Source organism: Seriola aureovittata, chromosome 9, assembly GCF_021018895.1.
Source record: "Seriola aureovittata isolate HTS-2021-v1 ecotype China chromosome 9, ASM2101889v1, whole genome shotgun sequence".
Lineage (NCBI taxonomy): Eukaryota > Metazoa > Chordata > Actinopteri > Carangiformes > Carangidae > Seriola > Seriola aureovittata.
The window spans coordinates 19,853,862-19,873,087 of NC_079372.1; the positions used below are offsets into that span (position 1 = coordinate 19,853,862).

Consider the following 19,226-nt stretch of genomic DNA (forward strand, 5'->3'; position numbering starts at 1 on the left):
GAGTAGAAATTATTGACCAGCTGCATATAAGCAGGGGCTCTACAGTAACCTGGTTAATATTACAGTTCATGTAAATAATTTATCTCTTTTAAAAAGCCAGTGCAGTGCTGGAGGATAAAAACGAGCCAGAGGGATTTTTCCTCAAAAAATTGTTCTCAAAAACGTCTTTTAATAAAAATATAAAACATTAATAAATAGTCTATAGTCATTAACTGAAACGTATTAGCACTTTACAAGTGGTGGCCCAGAAACCAAAAGATGTTTCTGTGAATTTTCACTGCCCTCGAGGAAGTGTGTAAGATTTAAATAGAAAAAGCCTCAAACTATATAAATAGAAATTGTTTATCAAACTTATAATACATTTTGAATAATTTATCAGAACAAAATGTAATTATAAAATATGTTGTTAATTAGAAATAATGAGCTTCAATATGAAGGATGTGAGCAGTTTTTGTAATTAGTACGTTCCCTCAGTAAACACACCGATTTCAGCGTGACGCTCTTTCCACGCATAAGCGATTGTGACTGTTTTGGACAGCGCGACTTCCCGTAGAAAGCTGTAGTTTGTAGCTGGGGCAGCTGCATGTTTCAAACAAGCTCAGTCTTAAAAAGACAGCCCGTTATTTAGCAATGTGGAGACTGTCATCGTAACCAGAGGATGGACAGGCGTGGTGAGTGTGTTTACATTCTATTAATGAGTCCTTCCCACCAGACAGTATAACGTTAACGCTACACAGAAATGTTTGCTAGCTGTTAGCTAAAACCAGCAAGTGGCGACAGGCTCCTCTGTGCTGACAAGGGTGGACTGACTGCAGGGTTTGTGCTGACAACTCAGTCTGGACCCCTCTGTATATGATGTCCATATAGTTATATAGTTGTATAAAAATCCTACACATTTCCATTATTGCAGTGAAACATATTTCTGTTTATGCTTAAGTGCTAATAAGTTTCATCTAATGGCTTTAGACCATTTATTGATGCTTTATATCTTAATTGAAAGCCATTTTTAAGAACAACTTTTTGGTTGCAGTTTGAGAAATATCCCTTTTGTGTAGCATTTATCCTTCTACAGTATTGCATTGGCTTTTTAAAAGACAGAAAGTATTTACATGAACTGTAATATTAACCTGGTCTGAGACCACATATATATTGTATGTGAGTTTAAAGGGTCGTTTTGCCTTATTTACAGAAAAAGTAAAGCAGGTTCTCATCTTTTGGTTCTATTTGTACAGCTTACAGTGTGATAACCTTCTCTTCTTCCTCCCTATTACAATAGAAGTGGTTAATTTACCATTTCTTTTCACAAACAATCCACAAACCTCACTGTTGCCCTACTACTACTAATACAAACACTACTACAGCAACTACTGCTGCTATCATTGCTGCTGCTACCACTACTGATATTAAAGCTAGCACTGGCACAAAATTACAAGTGTCTTTGTTAGAGCATGAGCGATAAATCCTTATTATCTTACTCCAGCTATGTCAGCATTGAGGTCTGTGTTGGCTGATAAGTAACAGGAAACTGCAAAACAGAAATGGCAAACATGAGACACTGTCCTCATTGTATTACATTACATAATTTGTGTGCAAAGAAAATGGGTGAATTTCCGGCCAAGTACATAACTTCAAAAGTATTAAAAAAAAAAAAAAAAAGTGATGCATTTTAGTCAAAAATGTTTATGTTGCATGTTTAAAGTTGTAGTAATTGATTTAAGTCCACCACAGTGTTCACCAGCCAGTTGTTACACAGTGGGTTTATTAGTGTTTTTCACTGAGAACAGCTGCTGGAAATGATGCTGATCAGAGCACACAGAGACACCAAAATGCTCCAAGGAGCTGAAGGAAACTGCAGAATCTGGTGATAATTCTCATTGGGTTCTTCACTACGAGTGACCCCTTTCACATTAGACACACAGTCATGTGACACATTATTAAATAGAAATATTGATTACAGCAGCTTTAAACTCCCATATCTAAACATTGCCCTCCAAAAAATCCAGTATCAGTTGGGCTCCAGTTAATATATGCTACTGCTGCCACTACTTCATGTTGCTAATGCTGCTATGCACTGCAAGTTTTTTTTGTTTAGTTTTTTGCACCCTCAGCTCAGATGACTGTCTTGTGTCTGCCTACTCATCTGTGTGTTCTCACTTCCCTTTTCTTGACAATGCAGAGAGTTTGCTCAGTGTAATGTTCTGATTGAAGATGAACTGACAGTGTAGATTTTCTTAAGGTTGATCACAGTTCACTGGATGGAGCAAGATTTATAAAGTTATTTTAGGGCCATAATATTCACTTCTGACTTGTTGGAAGCAGATTTGAACAGTCATTGATTGATGCTTCGGACAAGGGAAACATAATGATGACTTTCAGATATCTGGAATTGCTGTGGGAGTTGAGACAGTCTATTTAAGTGAGGTATGTGAATGAATTGGTTACTTGAAACCAGCTGAAATTCAATACCATTGTAGACACTATAAGGAAATACTGGCTGCTATGGGGTAGCTTACAGTCAAATAAACATGCAATTCCAAATAGTCTGCCACACAGCAAACTGGCAAATAGACTTTAAACTCAAAAACCAATGGAGTGTGATGCAGACTTGAAACTTTTTAGTCTACTTTTGTTAGGGATTGGCCTAGTTAGAACAGGGCAAGCATGTGATTTGGCAGAGTAACCCAGCCTCAATGGACTTTCCCATGATTCCATTACAATCATGTGCATAGTGACAAAACAGATGACTCGGTTGTTTTGTTTCTTGTGTAGAGTGTAGCAAATTGTGCTATGCATGGAGCTGCGTGACGCTACAGTACAAGAACTACAAGTAGGTTATGAGCCAAAGGACAGAGATAAATACATGAACATATAGTAAGTTATGGCTTCCTTTACAAACCTCTTATCATAAGGAAAACATTACCTTAATGATAACATGATGGTTAACTAATTATTTAATGATAATGCTGTTTGTGTTAGAGGAGAGTAAAACTATCAAATATCGAAATAGTATAATATAATAAATAGTAGTAACTCATCAGTAAGATTAATGAGTAGTAAACATTAACTTGATCTTGCCAAATAATGAGCCTGTATCAATGTATGAAAACTTGTTTATAATTGGTTATTTATGATTTAAAAAGTGTACAACTAAATTAATAACCTAATTATGAACCATTTATAAATCTTTTATAAGGGTAAAAGGGTAGAAAATCTGATCTGGAAAAAAATGGCTGTGGTCTCGAAAAACTCTGTTCTCTCCGTAACAATGTTAGCAATCCGTATAAGCGCACGTGTCATTGATTTTCACCATGGTAACATTAGCCTTAGGCCTGAGTTAGCAAAGACAGACTTAGACTGTGGTTTAGATATAACAAATAGTAGCTAAATGCATCCATTGCACAAAGCAGCTACATTCTTGACTATCTTAAACCTGACTATGGTACAATGAATTCTGGGTAAATTAAGTTAGGTTTTTTTTTCCAAAATAAAACAAAATGGCCGACCAAGGAGCAGCATCCAACCACTCAGGTTCCAGTAGAAAATGTTTTTCTTTTGGAAGAATTCTACAGTTACAAGGATGTTTTACTTGGAAAATTCATGAAAGATTGTAACAGTAAAAATCTGATTTGGAATAAAATGGCTGCAGCCTCTAAAAACTCTTTCCCCTCTCATTGCTCTCTCAATAACAATGTTAGCAATCCACATATATGAGCCATGTTTTCATGTTTTTTTGTGCAGGTGTCATTGATTGTTACCATAGTAACATTAGTCTTAGGCCAGAGTTAGCCTCTCTGGGGCTGGTTTCACAAAGATAGACTTTGACTGTGGCTTATATATAAAAAAAATAGTCAGACTTCAGATAGACATCTGAATCCATCCGTTACGCAAAGTAGTTTAGTTCTTGACTGTCTTAAATTGAACTATGGTGCAATGAATTCTGGGTAAATTAAGACTTTTTTCGAAATAAAAAAATGGCCCACCGAAGAACCGCGTCCAGCAGAAAATGTTTGTCTTTTGGAAGAATTAATCAATTACAAGGAAATTTTTCTTTAAGAGTGAAACATAATTTTTCTTTAATGGTTAAAAAAAATAGCTGTTGTCTCTAAAAACTCCGTCCGTTCAAATTATGAGCCATGTTTTCCTGTTTTTTGTTGTTCGGTGCTACTCAGCGCAGGTGTCACTGATTGTTACCATGGTAACATTCGTCTGAGTTAGCTGGGGGTTAATGTTTTTTTTATCTTAAAATTAGTCATTCTTTGCTTATCTGAAACAGTCTTACTTTCATTAGACTCTTCTGTGAGCACAATGAAGACTGGACCAACAGACCAGTCTAATATATCTTCACGACGGTGGCTACTCGTATCCCAGATTTGCCACAGGATCCGGTTATACAGCTACGGTAGTCAGGTGTCAGACGCTCGAGGCGCCGCGGGCAGGTGAAAAGAGAGAAACAGAGTAGCAGTAGAAGTGAAAGCTGGGTCACACCGGCGGCAGCACTGAAATTCACCCTCTATAACTTAATCATCTCTGGGATATATTTATCTTACATTTACGGTCTAGAGTCGACGGTAAGCTCAATTCAATCTGAATGAAGTTGGTTTTTGTGTCGATGTTTTCCATGTGTATGGAGGCGGAAACGAGCATCTGGTTAAAAAAAACAACCTACTTTACAGCACTTACGGTATTCTCTATCTCCTAGGTTATTGTATATTCCTTTTAATATATGACTTTTACAAGGGTTTAAAGCAAACGTACATTTTTAACGGGACGTTTTACTCTCCTGCAACCTTTTAAAAGTTAATGTTTATAACAGGAGCTCAAAGTGTATCTGTCGTACTCAGGTGTGTTAGTGACCTCACTACAGTTTATGGTAACTCTTTAATCTCGGATCCTGAGGCAAATCTCCATTATCTCACTTATTTTCCTTCCCTTTGCTTGTGTTTGTATTGTGTCCTCTTTTTTTTTTTTTTTTTTTACTAGAGTTACTCTGGGGCTTTTTGCAGAGGGATTACTACAACTGCATCACAACTGAATATCCATAACCACTGCTTTAACCATACTGACCCAGACTATAAATGTAGTGCTGTAAAGTTTAATGGTTGTCTGATAACGCAGAGGATGGTCATGAAGTATGAGCTCAACTGAGCCAATTTTTGGACCAAGATTCAATCACCACTAAATTAATACAAAAGATGTTACTTTTGAAGCATGCCACCTTAAAGTTCACTGCAGTTTGCAACATGGACCAGAGCAGAGCATTTGCCATGTGTGTTTTGTTAGTATTGACTTTAAGGGTGTGTGTGTGTGTTGCACTGCTCAGCGAATGCAAATGTAGCAGAGAAACCGTTGTGTTAACAGCACTTAAACCTGTTCTGTAGGAAGTGTGGTGGAGCCGCAGAGCGGACTCCCCTCACCCAGTCCACGAGACCCCCTCCTCAGTCCTGACTCACACATGGTAAGAACCACAACAGTGTTTCTGCTAAACAGACAAATGATGTTTATTGTAGCAACAAAGAATTGCATAAAGACAAGAAGACCAAAGAGAACAAATTGGGAGAAATACAGAAAATAGAAGTAAAGAATCAAGAGTACTTGACACCTGTCACCTGTACTTAGAGAAGTGGATATAGCCTTGTTATATTTACACACAAAGAGGAACCAGTGGTTTTGAACATTATTTAATTTGGTCTACAGTAAGTATCACTGCTGAAAACAAAAAGGCCACTCTGTCATTCTGGCTTTTTTCGGTGGCTTATCATGTAATTCAGGTGCTGATAAGCTAACCAGCTAAATGGAAATGAACCTCTGTTTAACAATGAGAACAAACCTGTGTTTGAATCTGAATAGAGTGTCTGACTCCTTTGCCCCACCAGGATGTTCAGGGGTATAAGTGGGTGCGCTGGCGGGTGTGGTTGTGTCGCCTGGTGGCTGTGCTGTCCTTGGGTCTCCTCCTGATCGTGTTTCACTGGCGCCCGCGGCTCAGTGTCCTTGCCCGCTGCTGCTCCTGCCCTCTGGCTTTGGCAGATATTCTGCTAATAAGAGTGAGAATAAAAACAGTTCCTATTCCTATTATCACTGAAACTGATTTGTCTTGGCATAGCAAGAACTGCACCTGACCTGCAAGTACTTTGTCCCACATTATCCTTCAGAGAAATAATCATAATGGCTGAAAGTGGCCTGGTGATAAAGTATTAGATTGAGAGGTCACAGCTATAATAAAACCTGCACTGAAATGTTAGTCTCTCAGTCTGGTCTATATTTTAATTTAATGTTCAATTATAGGTGAATGTTATCTTCGTTTAGAGCACTGCTCTAACCTCCAAAGAAGGTACTGAATTGCAGTGTCCATTGATGTCCGAAATGCTGTTGCAGATTATTTTCCACACTGGGAAGAAATTAATTACACAGAGAACACAGTGTACTTGTAATTTCTTTTATATACATTGGAACAAAATCTTAGCAATTACCAGCTTCAGTTTAAAATGTTGCAGCAAATACCTCATCCTGGTTCACCGTTTTATGACCAGCATTTATTATCCAAGCTGCTTTCCATCTGTTTCATTAACGTGTACCTACTGGGTGGAACTGATTAAAATAGTCCTTTTACACAGTTTCCATATCTGCAAACATCCACCTCCAAAGTTTTATAGTTTGTTTTGTATCTGTTAGCTCACGCTCATCACATCTGATCAACCAGAATGGTGTGATGTTAGTGCCAGATGGAAAACGGGACCATATCTGTGGCAGTATTTTGTCTCATCCTCTGATACACAACATTAGATGCTTCCTGTGTTGGTTGGTTAATGTCTAGTTTCCAGCAGTCACAGATGCATTTATGTTGTACCGACCAAACCTATACAAGAAGGTTGGTTTGTCCTCTCTAACAGAAAGACGTGACATGCTTTGGGACCTATTAATTTATGAAAATACCATCGTATATTAGGTCTCTCTTGGTCAGATCAGTTAGTATGCACCAAACTCTGTGACATGATTGGCTAACATTTGGAGTCAATGCCCCAGACACATGGAATAAGACACAGAGCACATTAAAAATTCATAGTTTTATAATTTATCCACATTTTAGAAACTAGATGTTAAATCTCCCCAAAACAAAATGCAACTGTTTTTAATCTTGTCATCTTATATGTTTTAAAATTTCCTTGTGTATTATTTTTATTACAATTTTGTAATTTTGTTCTTTATTTAAATTGTTTTGTGAATTATTTTTGCACATCAGTGGTAAAGTATAAAACGTTCGCTTTCAGGACGCCTTTGGCCAGCAGCATGTGGTGGAGGTCCTCACAGAGGAGATGGAGGATGGCAGGTCAGCTCCATGTCTCTATCCTCTGGCTGTCAGAGAGGATCATCTTTAGCACGTATCCGAAAAACTGTTCAAACTGATGCTGACTTTGTTTTTTTCCTTTCAGTGTGGAGTTGTTGGGAGAGCTGGAGGTCACTGAGTGGAGAGATACAGTTCAGCTGTACAAGGAGGAGGTGAGGAAGAAGGGAGCGGTTGTGTTCAGTTTTTTTTTTTTTGGCAGAATAATGTGCTGCGTGACCTTCTTTCCCCGACTGAAAGTGACCTCTATCATGTTACAGAAAACTCTGCTGCGCTACTACCTGTTTGAAGGGCTGCGCTACGTCTGGCTGGACAGGAAGGGAGCTTTCTTTCGTGTTAGGTATTGAAACAAGAAAACCAGAGACAAGTAGGATTTCTAGGCTTGGTGTTGACCATTTTCAAGAAAGTTAAATCCTAGAAAATACTATAAAACATAGACTTTTGAAATATGTCTACACACTTGTTGCTTCAGCCAAAGAATAATCTTGAGTTTTGTTTTTATATTTTATCATCTGTTTAACTTTGTGTTTGTTTTTCACATCAATGCTGAACACTTCCATCTTTGTCTGTAGTGTCCTCAATGAGGACTGGACCTGCAAGGACCTGTATGGTTTCCAAAAGGGCCTGAGTCACATGGAGCAGAGCTTGAGGTGGGAAACGATGCATGAATGTGAGAAATAAGATAATTCTTTAATCTAAGTGGGAACTGCTGGGTAATTCATGACATGAATTCTTTCAGGAGACGAATTTATGGGCCCAACCTTATCGACGTGCCTGTGAAGCCTTATATTAAACTGCTGTTTGAGGAGGTGAGATTTAAATCACAGTCTTTCATACTGACTAACATTAATTTTGTATGATGATTTGGTCTGAAGTAATATTTTATTCAAAATCCAGGTGAAGTATGAAATTGAGCCGGCTCCTCTCCTTTTGTCTCTCTCTCTCTCTCTCTCTCTCTCTCTCTCTCTCTCTCTCTCTCTCTCTCTCTCTCTCTCTCTCTCTCTCTCTCTCTCTCTCTCTCTCTCTCTCTCTCTCTCTCTCTCTCTCTCTCTCTCTGCTTCTGTAGGTCCTCAACCCATTCTATGTGTTCCAGTTCTTCAGTATCACCCTGTGGATGATTGATAATTATTATTTGTACGCCCTGTGCATTTTGTTTATCTCCATTTTCTCTATCAGCATCTCTCTGTATGAGACACGCAAGGTGAGCCTGTAGTGGAATACTTAATCTGACTATTTATTACATGTGTAACTCTGGATGTTGATGCTAATGACAGTATTTGAAACTTTTTTGACCTCACTCCACAGCAAAGCATCACTCTTCACAACATGGCCCGGTTGGTCACAAATGTTATGATACGCAGAAACTCAGGAGGTGAGTTTTTGCTAATTTATTCCTCTTCCATTGTGGAATTCCTGTTTCAGAAAAACGATTCATGTTATTTGCTTGACATTAGTTTGTTCACCTGGTCTTGTGTTTACATCAATGATGATTGGCGCCAGAGCCGATAAATACCCGCGTCTACTGCAGAGTCATTTGACCCGGATGTGAATCACGATTGTACCATTTTCCATTGTTGACAAAAGCCAGATGTTAACGGGTCTTAGCAGGTTTTTATGGCCAGTGGAAAAGGGGCTTTGCTGTAATTTTGTTAACTTCACCTTAACATGAGTCCTGTAGTAATGTAATTGAGAGCCAATGACTTTTGGCACAGGAGGTTTTAGTCTGCTAAAGGAACAAGGCAAGGTGATTCATAGCCATAGTTTTATATAGTGGTAAATAACCATTATTCAGAGTGGTCAGAGACAGTAAAAGATGGTTTTGATTTGTTAACTGAGACTGTACCCAAGTGTTTTAAATGGCAGACAATAAGAGTTGGCATATATTCTTCATAAGTAGGTGCCTCTCTTGAACCAGCAACATTATTCCTCATTCCTCAGGACTGAAAATCAAAAATTGACTGAAGTAGAACTCGATCAATCAGAGTTACCTCTGGGATTCAACACTGAGTTGCCAGTTTACAGTATTAGATACGCTTGAATTTAAGATAAACACAAGAAGCTTGTGCTACAGAAAATGGACCAGACTCAGTGAATAGCTCCCCAAGCTTAACATGTCCTATGATAACTATTAATTTAGCTATACAGACTAATGAGCAGTGATAACTAACATGTCTTTGGGGTCATCAGGTGGGAACCTCCTTTCACCAGTGTTTCGTCTAGTTGGTCCCACGACACCTCCAGGAGACATGATAACGCAATAAAATTCAACAGCAGCACAAACTGTATCCCCCAAAATAATCATACAGTTGAATCAACAACTGTTTCAACAAAAGCTGAACATCATATCCTTCATGAATGTAGGATTTCAATTCAATAAACTTTATTTCACCCCAGGGGGCAATTTAAAGGGCACATAGAGTAAACATTAAAAAACACATGTACACAACAAAAAACACAACCAGTGCAAGCATTTGTTGCAGTATTAGACTGAATTAGTTTTAGAGAGGTGTACCTAATAAACTGGCAACTGAGTGTATATTACAACCTTTGTCCTCCGTAGCAGCATTGGAGTTAGTAGCACCCTTTTAAAATGGGCTAAGACATGGGGGAAAAAACACGACCGTGGGTCAGTAGTAGTGCCCAAAGTTATTTGTGCAACTTTCTTTACATATCAAAACTGCAGTTCTTGTCATTGAGGTGCCATTTGGAGTTTGCGATCACAGCTACGGGTCAGTGTCGTTACAAGGTGGTCCCCGTTTTGTTTGATTACAGTTGTTACAAAAAAAAAGGGCAGCAGGCAAGTAAACAAAGGTGTAAACAAAGCGGGGTTCGAAAACTTTCACAAAATCAGCTTTGCAAATATTTATTGTGGAATGTTCCATTTCGTGCGTTTTGGTCGACAACGCTGAAAGTAAACAGAAGCTTTGTTGACGAAAAACTCCACAGAGCAGCTTTAAGCTGTGACAGTTCCTCCCTCGAGGCAAAACCCAACTGAGCTATTTGTGTGTTCTGCCCAACCGCTTACTGTAGCTACATCCTCCAGCAGCTATGAGAACATTAATTGTCCCTCTGCCACACCGTTTGTTTGGAGAAACATTCAGTTACTGTGTATGTATAGAAGAATGTGTGGTCATGACAGCAACCAACTGGCAAATAAGATTTTGTTTTGGTAACTTGAAAAATGAATCGTTTACTTTAAGAAGAATTTGCTTTAAAAAAAAAAAGTTTTTATTTGTAGCTTTTGTTGCTGAAGGTGATTTTCTTACATGTCTCTCCTAACTCTCGAGCTAATGTAGCAAGGAAATAAATCAGGAAGTGATTTTGTTTCATTGGGCCAAGTAAAGCCAGACTGCTTCAGTGCACTTATTCTGCATTAAACCCAGAGCTCTATGTGTTTTGTCAGCCGAGGAGTGTGTGAGCTCAGTGGATCTGGTCCCCGGCGACTGTGTGATCATCCCCCAGGAAGGTCTGCTGCTGCCCTGTGATGCTGCCCTGCTGGCTGGGGAGTGTCTGGTGAACGAGAGCATGCTCACAGGTGATCATCAAACCTGAACACCAACAGGCAGAACCTGTTTTATAACTTCTTCTGTTGGATTATTATATTATTATTATATCCCCTTTGTGTTGATGAAATGCCATGACCTCTACATCCATAAACTTTTTCAGAGAATCACAGAGTAACTTCTTTTCTTGAGAAGAAAATCTGTCTGTAAACTAGTTTAACCTGGTAGTCTTTCACTTTGTTTATGTGTTGCTGCAGTTTTGACTTTGTCGTTGGGATTTAATTTAGAAAGCTCCAACACTGTTGACCAGTAAAAACAAAAAATACAGGAAACATGGCCAATAAAAACCTGGTTGGTGTATTAGTGTATCAACTGGTTTTAATCATTCCTGTGTCCAGGTGAAAGTGTCCCTGTGCTGAAAACCCCACTGCCGGCCGGTGAGGGCAAGTACAGCTCAGAGACTGAGCGTAGACACACCCTCTTCTGTGGTACCCAGCTCATTCAGGCCAAAGGTGGAGGTCCGGGAGGTGGGGGTGCTGTCGCCGTGGTCACAAGCACTGGTGAGTAGAAACACTGATGATCTGAGGCAGTAACATTTCGTTGACATGTCAGTTGACCGTGAAACCAGATCTTATTTGGTGACCATTGTGCAAGTGTGATTTTTATGATGAAGGAAACACTTTCAACATGTTTGTTAGACCTCCAAGATAGTAACACTTCATGTAAACAGACCAAACCAATTCTCTGTCTTATTTCTTATCCTCAGGGTTTTTCACAGCCAAAGGAAACCTGGTCAGCTCCATTTTGTATCCTCAGCCAATCAACTTCCGCTTCTACCAAGACGCTATCAAGTTCCTGCTCGTCCTGGGTTTTGTTGGTAAGAGCATTAACTCATGTTGTTTCAAGAGTGTATGAAAAACTTGAGTTATCTGTAATGAAATGTGATACTGTATATCCAATATTGTCCTTCTCTGTTTCAGCTTGTCTTGGCACCATTTACAGCTTCGTGATCCTCTACAGATCCAATGTAAGCTATAGTGTACTGAAGTATTTTGTGGCCTGTCAGATTTTATTGATTTTTTTACTGGATATAAACAACAGATGAAATGATAATGACTGACTTGTGACTGGATGTGTGTCCAGGCGACATGGGAGGAGTTAGTGATCAGGAGTCTGGATATTGTGACCATTGCAGTGCCTCCTGCCCTTCCTGCTGCCATCACCACGGGCACCATCTACGCCCAGCGCAGGCTCAAGAAACAGGGCGTCTTCTGCATCAGTCCCCCACGCATCAACATCTGCGGCAAGGTGTCACTCTTCTGCTTCGACAAGGTGAGGATGAAGTTTGCCGCGTATGTGGAGAACAGTCTTGGCCACTTTACTGAAATTATCATTGACGCTTCATTTTGTTTTACCAGACAGGAACTCTGACGGAGGAGGGTCTGGACGTGTGGGGAGTGATGGAGGGGTCACCTGCTGGGTTCTCAGAGTTGGTCCCAGAGCCCAGACTTTTGCCCCCAGGGCCCATGCTCTCAGGCCTGGCTTGCTGTCACACTGTGACGCTGCTGCAAGGTCAGCCCCTCGGAGACCCTCTGGAGCTCAGGATGGTTGAGTCCACTGGTTGGGTACGATCGTATAAAGCTTGTTTTATTTACTTCAAGAAGTACTTGACTAGGACAGAGTAAAACAATACTTTTTGAGATGTTACTAACTTAGTTATAAAACCTGTGTTCATTTAGTTAAAGTAGCCAAAGTTCTCAAATTTTCCCTTTAAATGATAGTAGTGGTTATAAAATTTCCCTCTCGTTTACACCTCTGGGACATTGGAAGAACCACGTAGTGTTTTTGCATTCTTCAGGCGATTCTCCACTCCTGTCACATTTCATCTTACAGTCAATTGCCATTAATAACGTTGATGTAAATCAGTATTTTTACATCATATCTAATTTACAGACCCAACAGGAGCCGGAGGGGGACGGGAAGGTGCTGGATGCAGCGTTTGGAGGCCACAAAGTTTTGGCCGTTATGAGACCTCCAACTCAACGGCTAGAAGCTCAAGGAACTGTGAGTGTCGCTGACATCAGTCCTATATAAACTGATTAATAGGGCTTATGTGCTATTAAAATGAACAACCGCTTAACACCTGTAACACTCTTCAACAGATATTGATCTTTGATTTTTAACCTTAGTGTTATATTTTTGACAATTAGTATAACATCAGGATATTTCCAGGGCCACCTGTGTGCTTGTGTCTTTTTCTGTTGAGGAAAGAAGAAGTGGCAGGAAAAGTCAACATATCTTTAGTTCATCCAGTGCAACCTGTAAACTGTAATGTCTGCTTTGTTAACTGTCCCTGCTATGTTTTCTAGAAAATCTTAAAACTCATGAGCCATAAAAAATATATATATATTGCCCTGCAGTTTTTCAGTTATTAACTCTTATTCTTCTCTTTCATTTTCATGTCAGTCCACAAGCGAGGCGGTGGCCATTGTTCAGAGGTTTCCCTTCTCCTCGGCCCTGCAGAGGATGAGTGTGGTCACAGTGGCCCAGGGGGGTCACTCAGCTCTGGCTTTTATCAAAGGATCCCCTGAGATTGTGGCTAGCCTCTGCCGAGCAGAAACGGGTCAGAAAGTTATTATTAATAAAAAACTAAAGCTTGAAGAATTTTTACAGACTGGGAATAAAACATTCGTGAATTTGCGTTGTGTCTTCATTACATTAAAAAAAAACAAAAAAACAGGGTGTTTTCTGTTTTACAGTGCCGTCACAGTTCCCCAGCAAACTGCGCAGCTTCTCGAGTGAAGGCCTCAGGGTTCTTGCACTTGCCTATAAACCCATAGACAGGAACACTGACTTTAGGACCATAGAACGGTGAGAACCCAGTCTGCATGTCTGACTTCTTCATGACACCAAAGACACTTCACAGGCTCTTCTTTTTTAAGATACAAAGATGTGTGTGTTCATGCAGCTGTGTGTCTGTCAACAGACAGGAAGTGGAGAAAGACATGCACTTCCTGGGTTTGCTGATGATGAAGAACTTGGTGAAGCCAGAGAGTCCCAAGGTTATTAACATCCTGAGAATGGCACACCTTCGCAGCGTCATGGTCACTGGTAAGGGATATTTTGCATTAGTATAACACTGCAGTTCGAAGGCATAAAGTTGCATATTTTCTCTAGTTTCCTCTATTCCAAATATTATAATCTTGTTTTGTCCTCCTTCACACAGGTGACAACATTTTAACAGCAGTGAATGTAGCAAAAAGCTGTGGGATGGTGGGATCTGATGAGAAGGTGATATTCGTCAATGCCACCCCCCACACTGCCCAGACTATGCCCACCCTGAGGTTCAGCCTGGAAGAAGGAGGGACGACAGCTTCTGGCCAAAGCTCCGTAGAGGTCATCACCTGGGTCGGTCCTGCTCAGACACACGCACCACTACAGTTCACTGGTCCTGAGGATGGTTAAATCAAATGCTGACATTTTTAGACATCTGGGAAGAACAGACGTTGACTGTAGTTGTGCTAATCTGATAAATACTAGGGGGGATGACTTTCATCTTATGCCAGACTGAACTGGGATCATTGTCTGAACTTGAGAGACAACAGTGACCTCATATCAGTTTCCAATCAATCCTAAAGTTTTGGTCCCATTATCTCTCGTACAGCATGAGCTGTGTCACTAAAAGCTAACCCTAATTCTTATATACACGCATTGATACATGCAGGTTTTTGCTAATTGGTTGTGTCATATTTGACAGTTGAGTAGTTATCTCACATAAAGCACAATCATGGGTGACATTTTCATACTGTCAGGATGAATTTCGGTCGCTGTTATTGATTTTTCTCCCTCTGCTCTCAGGGCCTGTACCAGGGTGGTTTTGGTTATCACTTGGCGATTAATGGAAAGTCCTTCGCTGCCCTTTGTGACTACTTCCCCGAGTATCTGCCAAAGGTAATGTAAGCTGTCTAATCCTAACAGGAATTGTGACAATGGACCGTGCTAACTATTGAGCAGCTAGCAACTGGAACAATGATTTAAATGACATTATAATTAGGTTCAGACAGTGGCATTATAACTGCCTTTATTGTTATGCTTTCATTTCAGGTTTTGATGCGAGCCACAGTCTTTGCACGGATGACTCCCGATCAGAAAACCCAGCTGGTGAAGGAGCTGCAGAAACTGAAGTGAGTTCAGACACAAAGAAGAAAAACAGGAACACAGACGAATAACAGACAGGAAATAAAACACAGCAAGGATTTACTAAGAGAACCACATCTACAGAGAATTGAGTATCAGGGGGAAACTTTAAATAAGACACCAGCTATTAGTGAAATTTTAATGCTCCTCTTCTCTTACTGCAGCTACCGGGTGGGCATGTGCGGGGATGGGGCCAATGACTGTGGGGCTCTGAGAGCTGCTGATGTCGGGGTCTCCCTGTCTGAAGCCGAGGCTTCGGTCGCTTCACCTTTCACGTCCAAAACTGAAGACATCAGCTGTGTGCCGCTGCTTATCAAGTGAGGAAGTGGGAGGAATTTATATCGTTGAAGTTAGAGAATCATGTTAAATGTGGGAGATGTCTTTGAAAGCCAACCAGACTAGTAATGTTTGAAGTTTTAGAAACAATGACACATTTTTCCTCCTTGTCTCTGCAGAGAGGGCCGATGTTCTCTGGTCACCTCCTTCAGTCTCTTCAGATACATGGCTCTGTACAGCCTCATCCAGTTCTGCTCTGTCCTCATCCTCTACACAGTGAGTATCAGTGGAGCTCATCACCCTCAAAGTAGCTACGTTTCATTTGTATTTCTGTCCAGTCGACTTTTAGACAAGATCTTATATTAAGCCCCAAAGTGATGAGTATTAGATGAATAAAAAGACATTATGAAATAAATAATCATATGAATAAATTGTGTAAAATATATAAATGAACAATTTGTGAAATTATTGAATAAATTATTATAACTCAATCAATTATTAAATGTTTTATTTTATTTCATTGTTGACATTTTTATTTCAAAATACCCTTTTTCAAAACTTTGTTTTTATTCATAAAAAGTTACTTTTCATTGTGACACATTTTATTTGTGTTTTCACCTTTCAACCAATCACATACACTGCTAACAGAATTAGATAGTAAGCTCCTGTTAGCTACCTGGCTAGCCAGCGAACTAGCTTGGTTCAGCATCAAAGAGGAGCGTCCTTGTTAGCAGTGTTAGCTAGCTTCTATTAGCTTGAGCTACCACAGAGAAATTCAGTGTTGTTGTGTGTGTGTGTTTTTTTTCTCTGAGCAATGTCTTAACATCGAAACATGGTTAGCAGCAGCAGCTAACCTTCTCTGGTTAATTCACTGTCTCCTCACATTGATGGTGTGTAATAATCCAAACTCACAACCAAACCTAGCCAGCTAGGTAGGTAGCATGTGTAGCCTGATTAAGCTAAATAAATTAAAGGAGAGGGTATTTTCTGTGTCTGTGTACAGTGTTTATTTACAGCAGCAGCAGATAGTTCAGATTTACTTTGACACTGTTGTTGCTCGAGCTAACAGGAGCTAACTGGCTCAATTTGGTAGCAGTTATTTAGCCTGCTTTCTTAAGAGGAAGGGGACATGCAAATAAACTAGAATAATTGCAATAAATTTAATAAGTATACCTATAATAAATATAAGAATAATTATATATTCAGAGGAGCAATTCAGTACAAGTTTGCAACTTTGATCTCAAGACAACAGTTTCTTCCTTCACCTTTATTTCTTTAAGATCTCACACTGGAATGTGACCTGTTGTTGTGTGTAACCAGGTGAAGACGGGCGTGGCAGACATGCAGTTCCTGTTCAGTGACATTGCTCTAGTGACGCTGCTGGCTGTGGTGATGGGAAAAGGAGGCCCCAGTGACCACCTGCATCCCAGTCGACCCCCAGCCAGTCTGCTGGCCCTGCCTGTCCTCGGCAGCCTCTTCATCCACACCTGCATGATCTTCCTGGGCCAGCTGGCTGCGCTCTTAATCACCACCTCACAGGACTGGTCAGTAAGAAGGAGACACAGCTGTCGAGCTTTTCTTTCCCACCAGAATATCCTTTTGTAATTCACTAAACAAAATCCAATGTCTGAGATTCAGGAGAAGACCACCATTCTATCTGCACTTTAATATACACACACTTTAATAACTTCTTCTCCTGTATTATTTATTGCTTCAGGTATATTCCACTCAATTCAACAGTGTTTGGAACGGCCAATCTGCCCAACATGGAGGACACCAGTGTGTTTTCCTTGTCAGGTTTCCAGTACATTATCATGGCTGTGGTGGTCACAAAGGGCTACCCTCACAAGAAACCTCTCTATTACAATGGTAAGATGATGGTTTTGGGGCTGGAAGGGTGAGACATTTACACCAATCGTTGGCTAAAATATTATGGATTTAGGACCTTGAGCTCAGAAGTGATTTTTTTTTTTTTTTTTTTTTTCTCTTATATTTCCAGTGATTTTCCTCTGTCTACTGGTCATCCTCTTCTCTCTGATGACTTGGCTGGTGTTGTATCCCGGGCCTGCCGTTTGCAGGATACTTCAACTTTACGACATCTCTGATATGAGTTACAAAATGCTGCTCGTCGCTGTGGCCGCTCTCAACTTCCTCGTTTGTTTTGTTGTGGAGGTGAGTGTGGATATGAGGCTTTAATATTCCCTCTCATGACAAATTATAATCACATTTACATGACTGGCTCGGTCATTAGCTCCTATGGCAACCATATGAGACGCCAGCTGTCTTTTGGATTGAACTGATCTAGGGATATTCTCCATGATGCTGATCAGTAAATCTGTCTTTGAAGACTTTCTACAGGCTGTAGAGAAGGATATAAAAAGTTTGTAATATTCTCCTTCATCAAGAAAAAGATGGATCTGACATTTAGTTCATGTCAGTTTCAACATAATTAAATAGTGACAAGTTTTCATGGCTGAAAAACTATCCATAGTAACTTCTTGTTTATTCCAAACACACAGATTCTGTATATTTCACTAATTTCAGGCGATCAGCATCATCTGTGTCGTCAGTGCTCACTGCAGTATTTATGCAGCATCTGTTCAGCTACCAGCTGACTAGTAACATCCAATCACATTCAAACAAGTGCAGTAGGCGGCCTTTGTCTTCACTGTTGTCACTGCTGATTTCCTCATGCCAGCACTGCTCAGGATTTCACCTCCTTACACTTCTTCCTCCTCCGCCTGTGACTGTTGAATGTTCATGTATGTTAACAGCCATCTCTGATTCTGCACAGTTAGTGTTAGATTAGTTCTCCCTCAGAGCCTTTCTGAGTAACCAGTGTACAAAAACACACACATTATTATATGTATAATGGAGGCGGGGCAGTGTCTGCTCTCTGCATCAGATGAACCAAATGAATTAAATAAAAATTTGAAAGCGTGAAATCTCAACTTTTATGAGTATTGAAGAAAAAATAATATTTCAAGAAAAAAGTCATAATATTATCAGAATAAAGTGATAATTTTAGATTCTGTGTTGTTTTAGAGGGGAAATATCAGAAGCTTTAAAATGAGGAACGTGGAGCATCCTGTGAAGTTTTACTTTAGCAGAGGTTTCACAAATAAGGAGATACTTCATCTTTTGGCTCATCATCAGCAGCAACATCAGGACATTGAAATTGAAAAGATTGCAAGAAACTGAGTCTATTCTGTTATTTCACATTTTTAATTCTCGTAATATTACGACTTTTTTCCCTCAATGTGGCCCAAATACTCTGTCGTACAACTTTAAATGCAAAATATGGACTGTTGGGTCTCATAAAACATATATTATTATATATGTTTTTATGCCTGGTATTGTACACGGTGGCTCACTGTCTGACACTTGAACACAGCAGAGCCTTCGTTAAGTGTTTTTAAAAACACATGCTTTTTCTATGAAAAAAAAGCCTATTGTCCATCCGCATCATTCACAGATAAACACTCAATGGACACTAACTGTGGTAAAATCCCTTGTTAACCGTACAGCTGCTGTTTGTCTTTGTTCTCCAGCTGCTGATAGACCTGGGCATCCTGAACTGTCTTCGGTTGCTGCGTGGGAGACGTCTGTCCAAGAAACAGTACAAACGTCTCCACGTCCTTCTGTCTGACTCTCCGTCATGGCCGCCACTCAATCAGACCCTGTCCCCCTCAGATCACAGAGTCATCTGCTTATCCTAGCATCTGCCCTCCCCTCTGTTGGACACTTGAAAGTGAACAGAGACAATACACAACTCCACTAACAAAACCACGTTTACCTGTGTTAATAAAAACTATTTTTATGTAAACTACAGTGTGTCTCTTTCTGTCATGATATGGTTATTAACACAAGTTTCAGCCAAATAATAATGAGCAGGCATGACAACAGGAAAA

The 19,226-nt window shown here is 39.9% G+C and overlaps 1 protein-coding gene across 6 annotated transcripts; it reads left to right on the forward strand.

Annotated features, from left to right (window-relative positions):
- The first annotated feature begins 538 nt into the window (after positions 1-538).
- Positions 539-19,141, forward strand: atp13a2 (ATPase cation transporting 13A2). Of its 6 annotated transcripts, none has more exons than XM_056384895.1 (29): positions 539-671; positions 5,379-5,455; positions 5,874-6,041; positions 7,266-7,324; positions 7,428-7,494; positions 7,600-7,679; positions 7,912-7,989; positions 8,079-8,148; positions 8,406-8,540; positions 8,645-8,711; positions 10,743-10,874; positions 11,241-11,402; positions 11,609-11,719; positions 11,823-11,869; positions 11,986-12,174; positions 12,261-12,467; positions 12,796-12,906; positions 13,309-13,465; positions 13,602-13,713; positions 13,829-13,953; positions 14,069-14,250; positions 14,701-14,793; positions 14,947-15,026; positions 15,204-15,356; positions 15,495-15,591; positions 16,636-16,859; positions 17,033-17,184; positions 17,315-17,487; positions 18,867-19,141. In XM_056384895.1, exons 1-29 carry the CDS (start codon positions 659-661, stop codon positions 19,032-19,034), a joined length of 3,489 nt encoding a protein of 1,162 aa, XP_056240870.1. In that variant the 5' UTR covers positions 539-658; the 3' UTR covers positions 19,035-19,141. The 6 variants fall into 6 exon arrangements, with proteins under 6 accessions (XP_056240870.1, XP_056240875.1, XP_056240872.1 ...); XM_056384897.1 differs by lacking the exon at positions 539-671 and adding an exon at positions 2,274-2,421; XM_056384898.1 differs by lacking the exon at positions 539-671 and adding an exon at positions 2,852-2,871.
- The last annotated feature ends 85 nt before the right edge of the window (positions 19,142-19,226 follow it).

What these genes read in the sequence shown, in the direction of transcription:
- atp13a2 (XM_056384895.1), top strand. An exon ending in CAGATATTCTGCTAATAAGA is followed by an intron (nt 6,042 to 7,265) that starts GTGAGAATAAAA and finishes GTTCGCTTTCAG; the next exon opens with GACGCCTTTGGCCAGCAGCA. An exon ending in TGTGTGCCGCTGCTTATCAA is followed by an intron (nt 15,357 to 15,494) that starts GTGAGGAAGTGG and finishes TTGTCTCTGCAG; the next exon opens with AGAGGGCCGATGTTCTCTGG.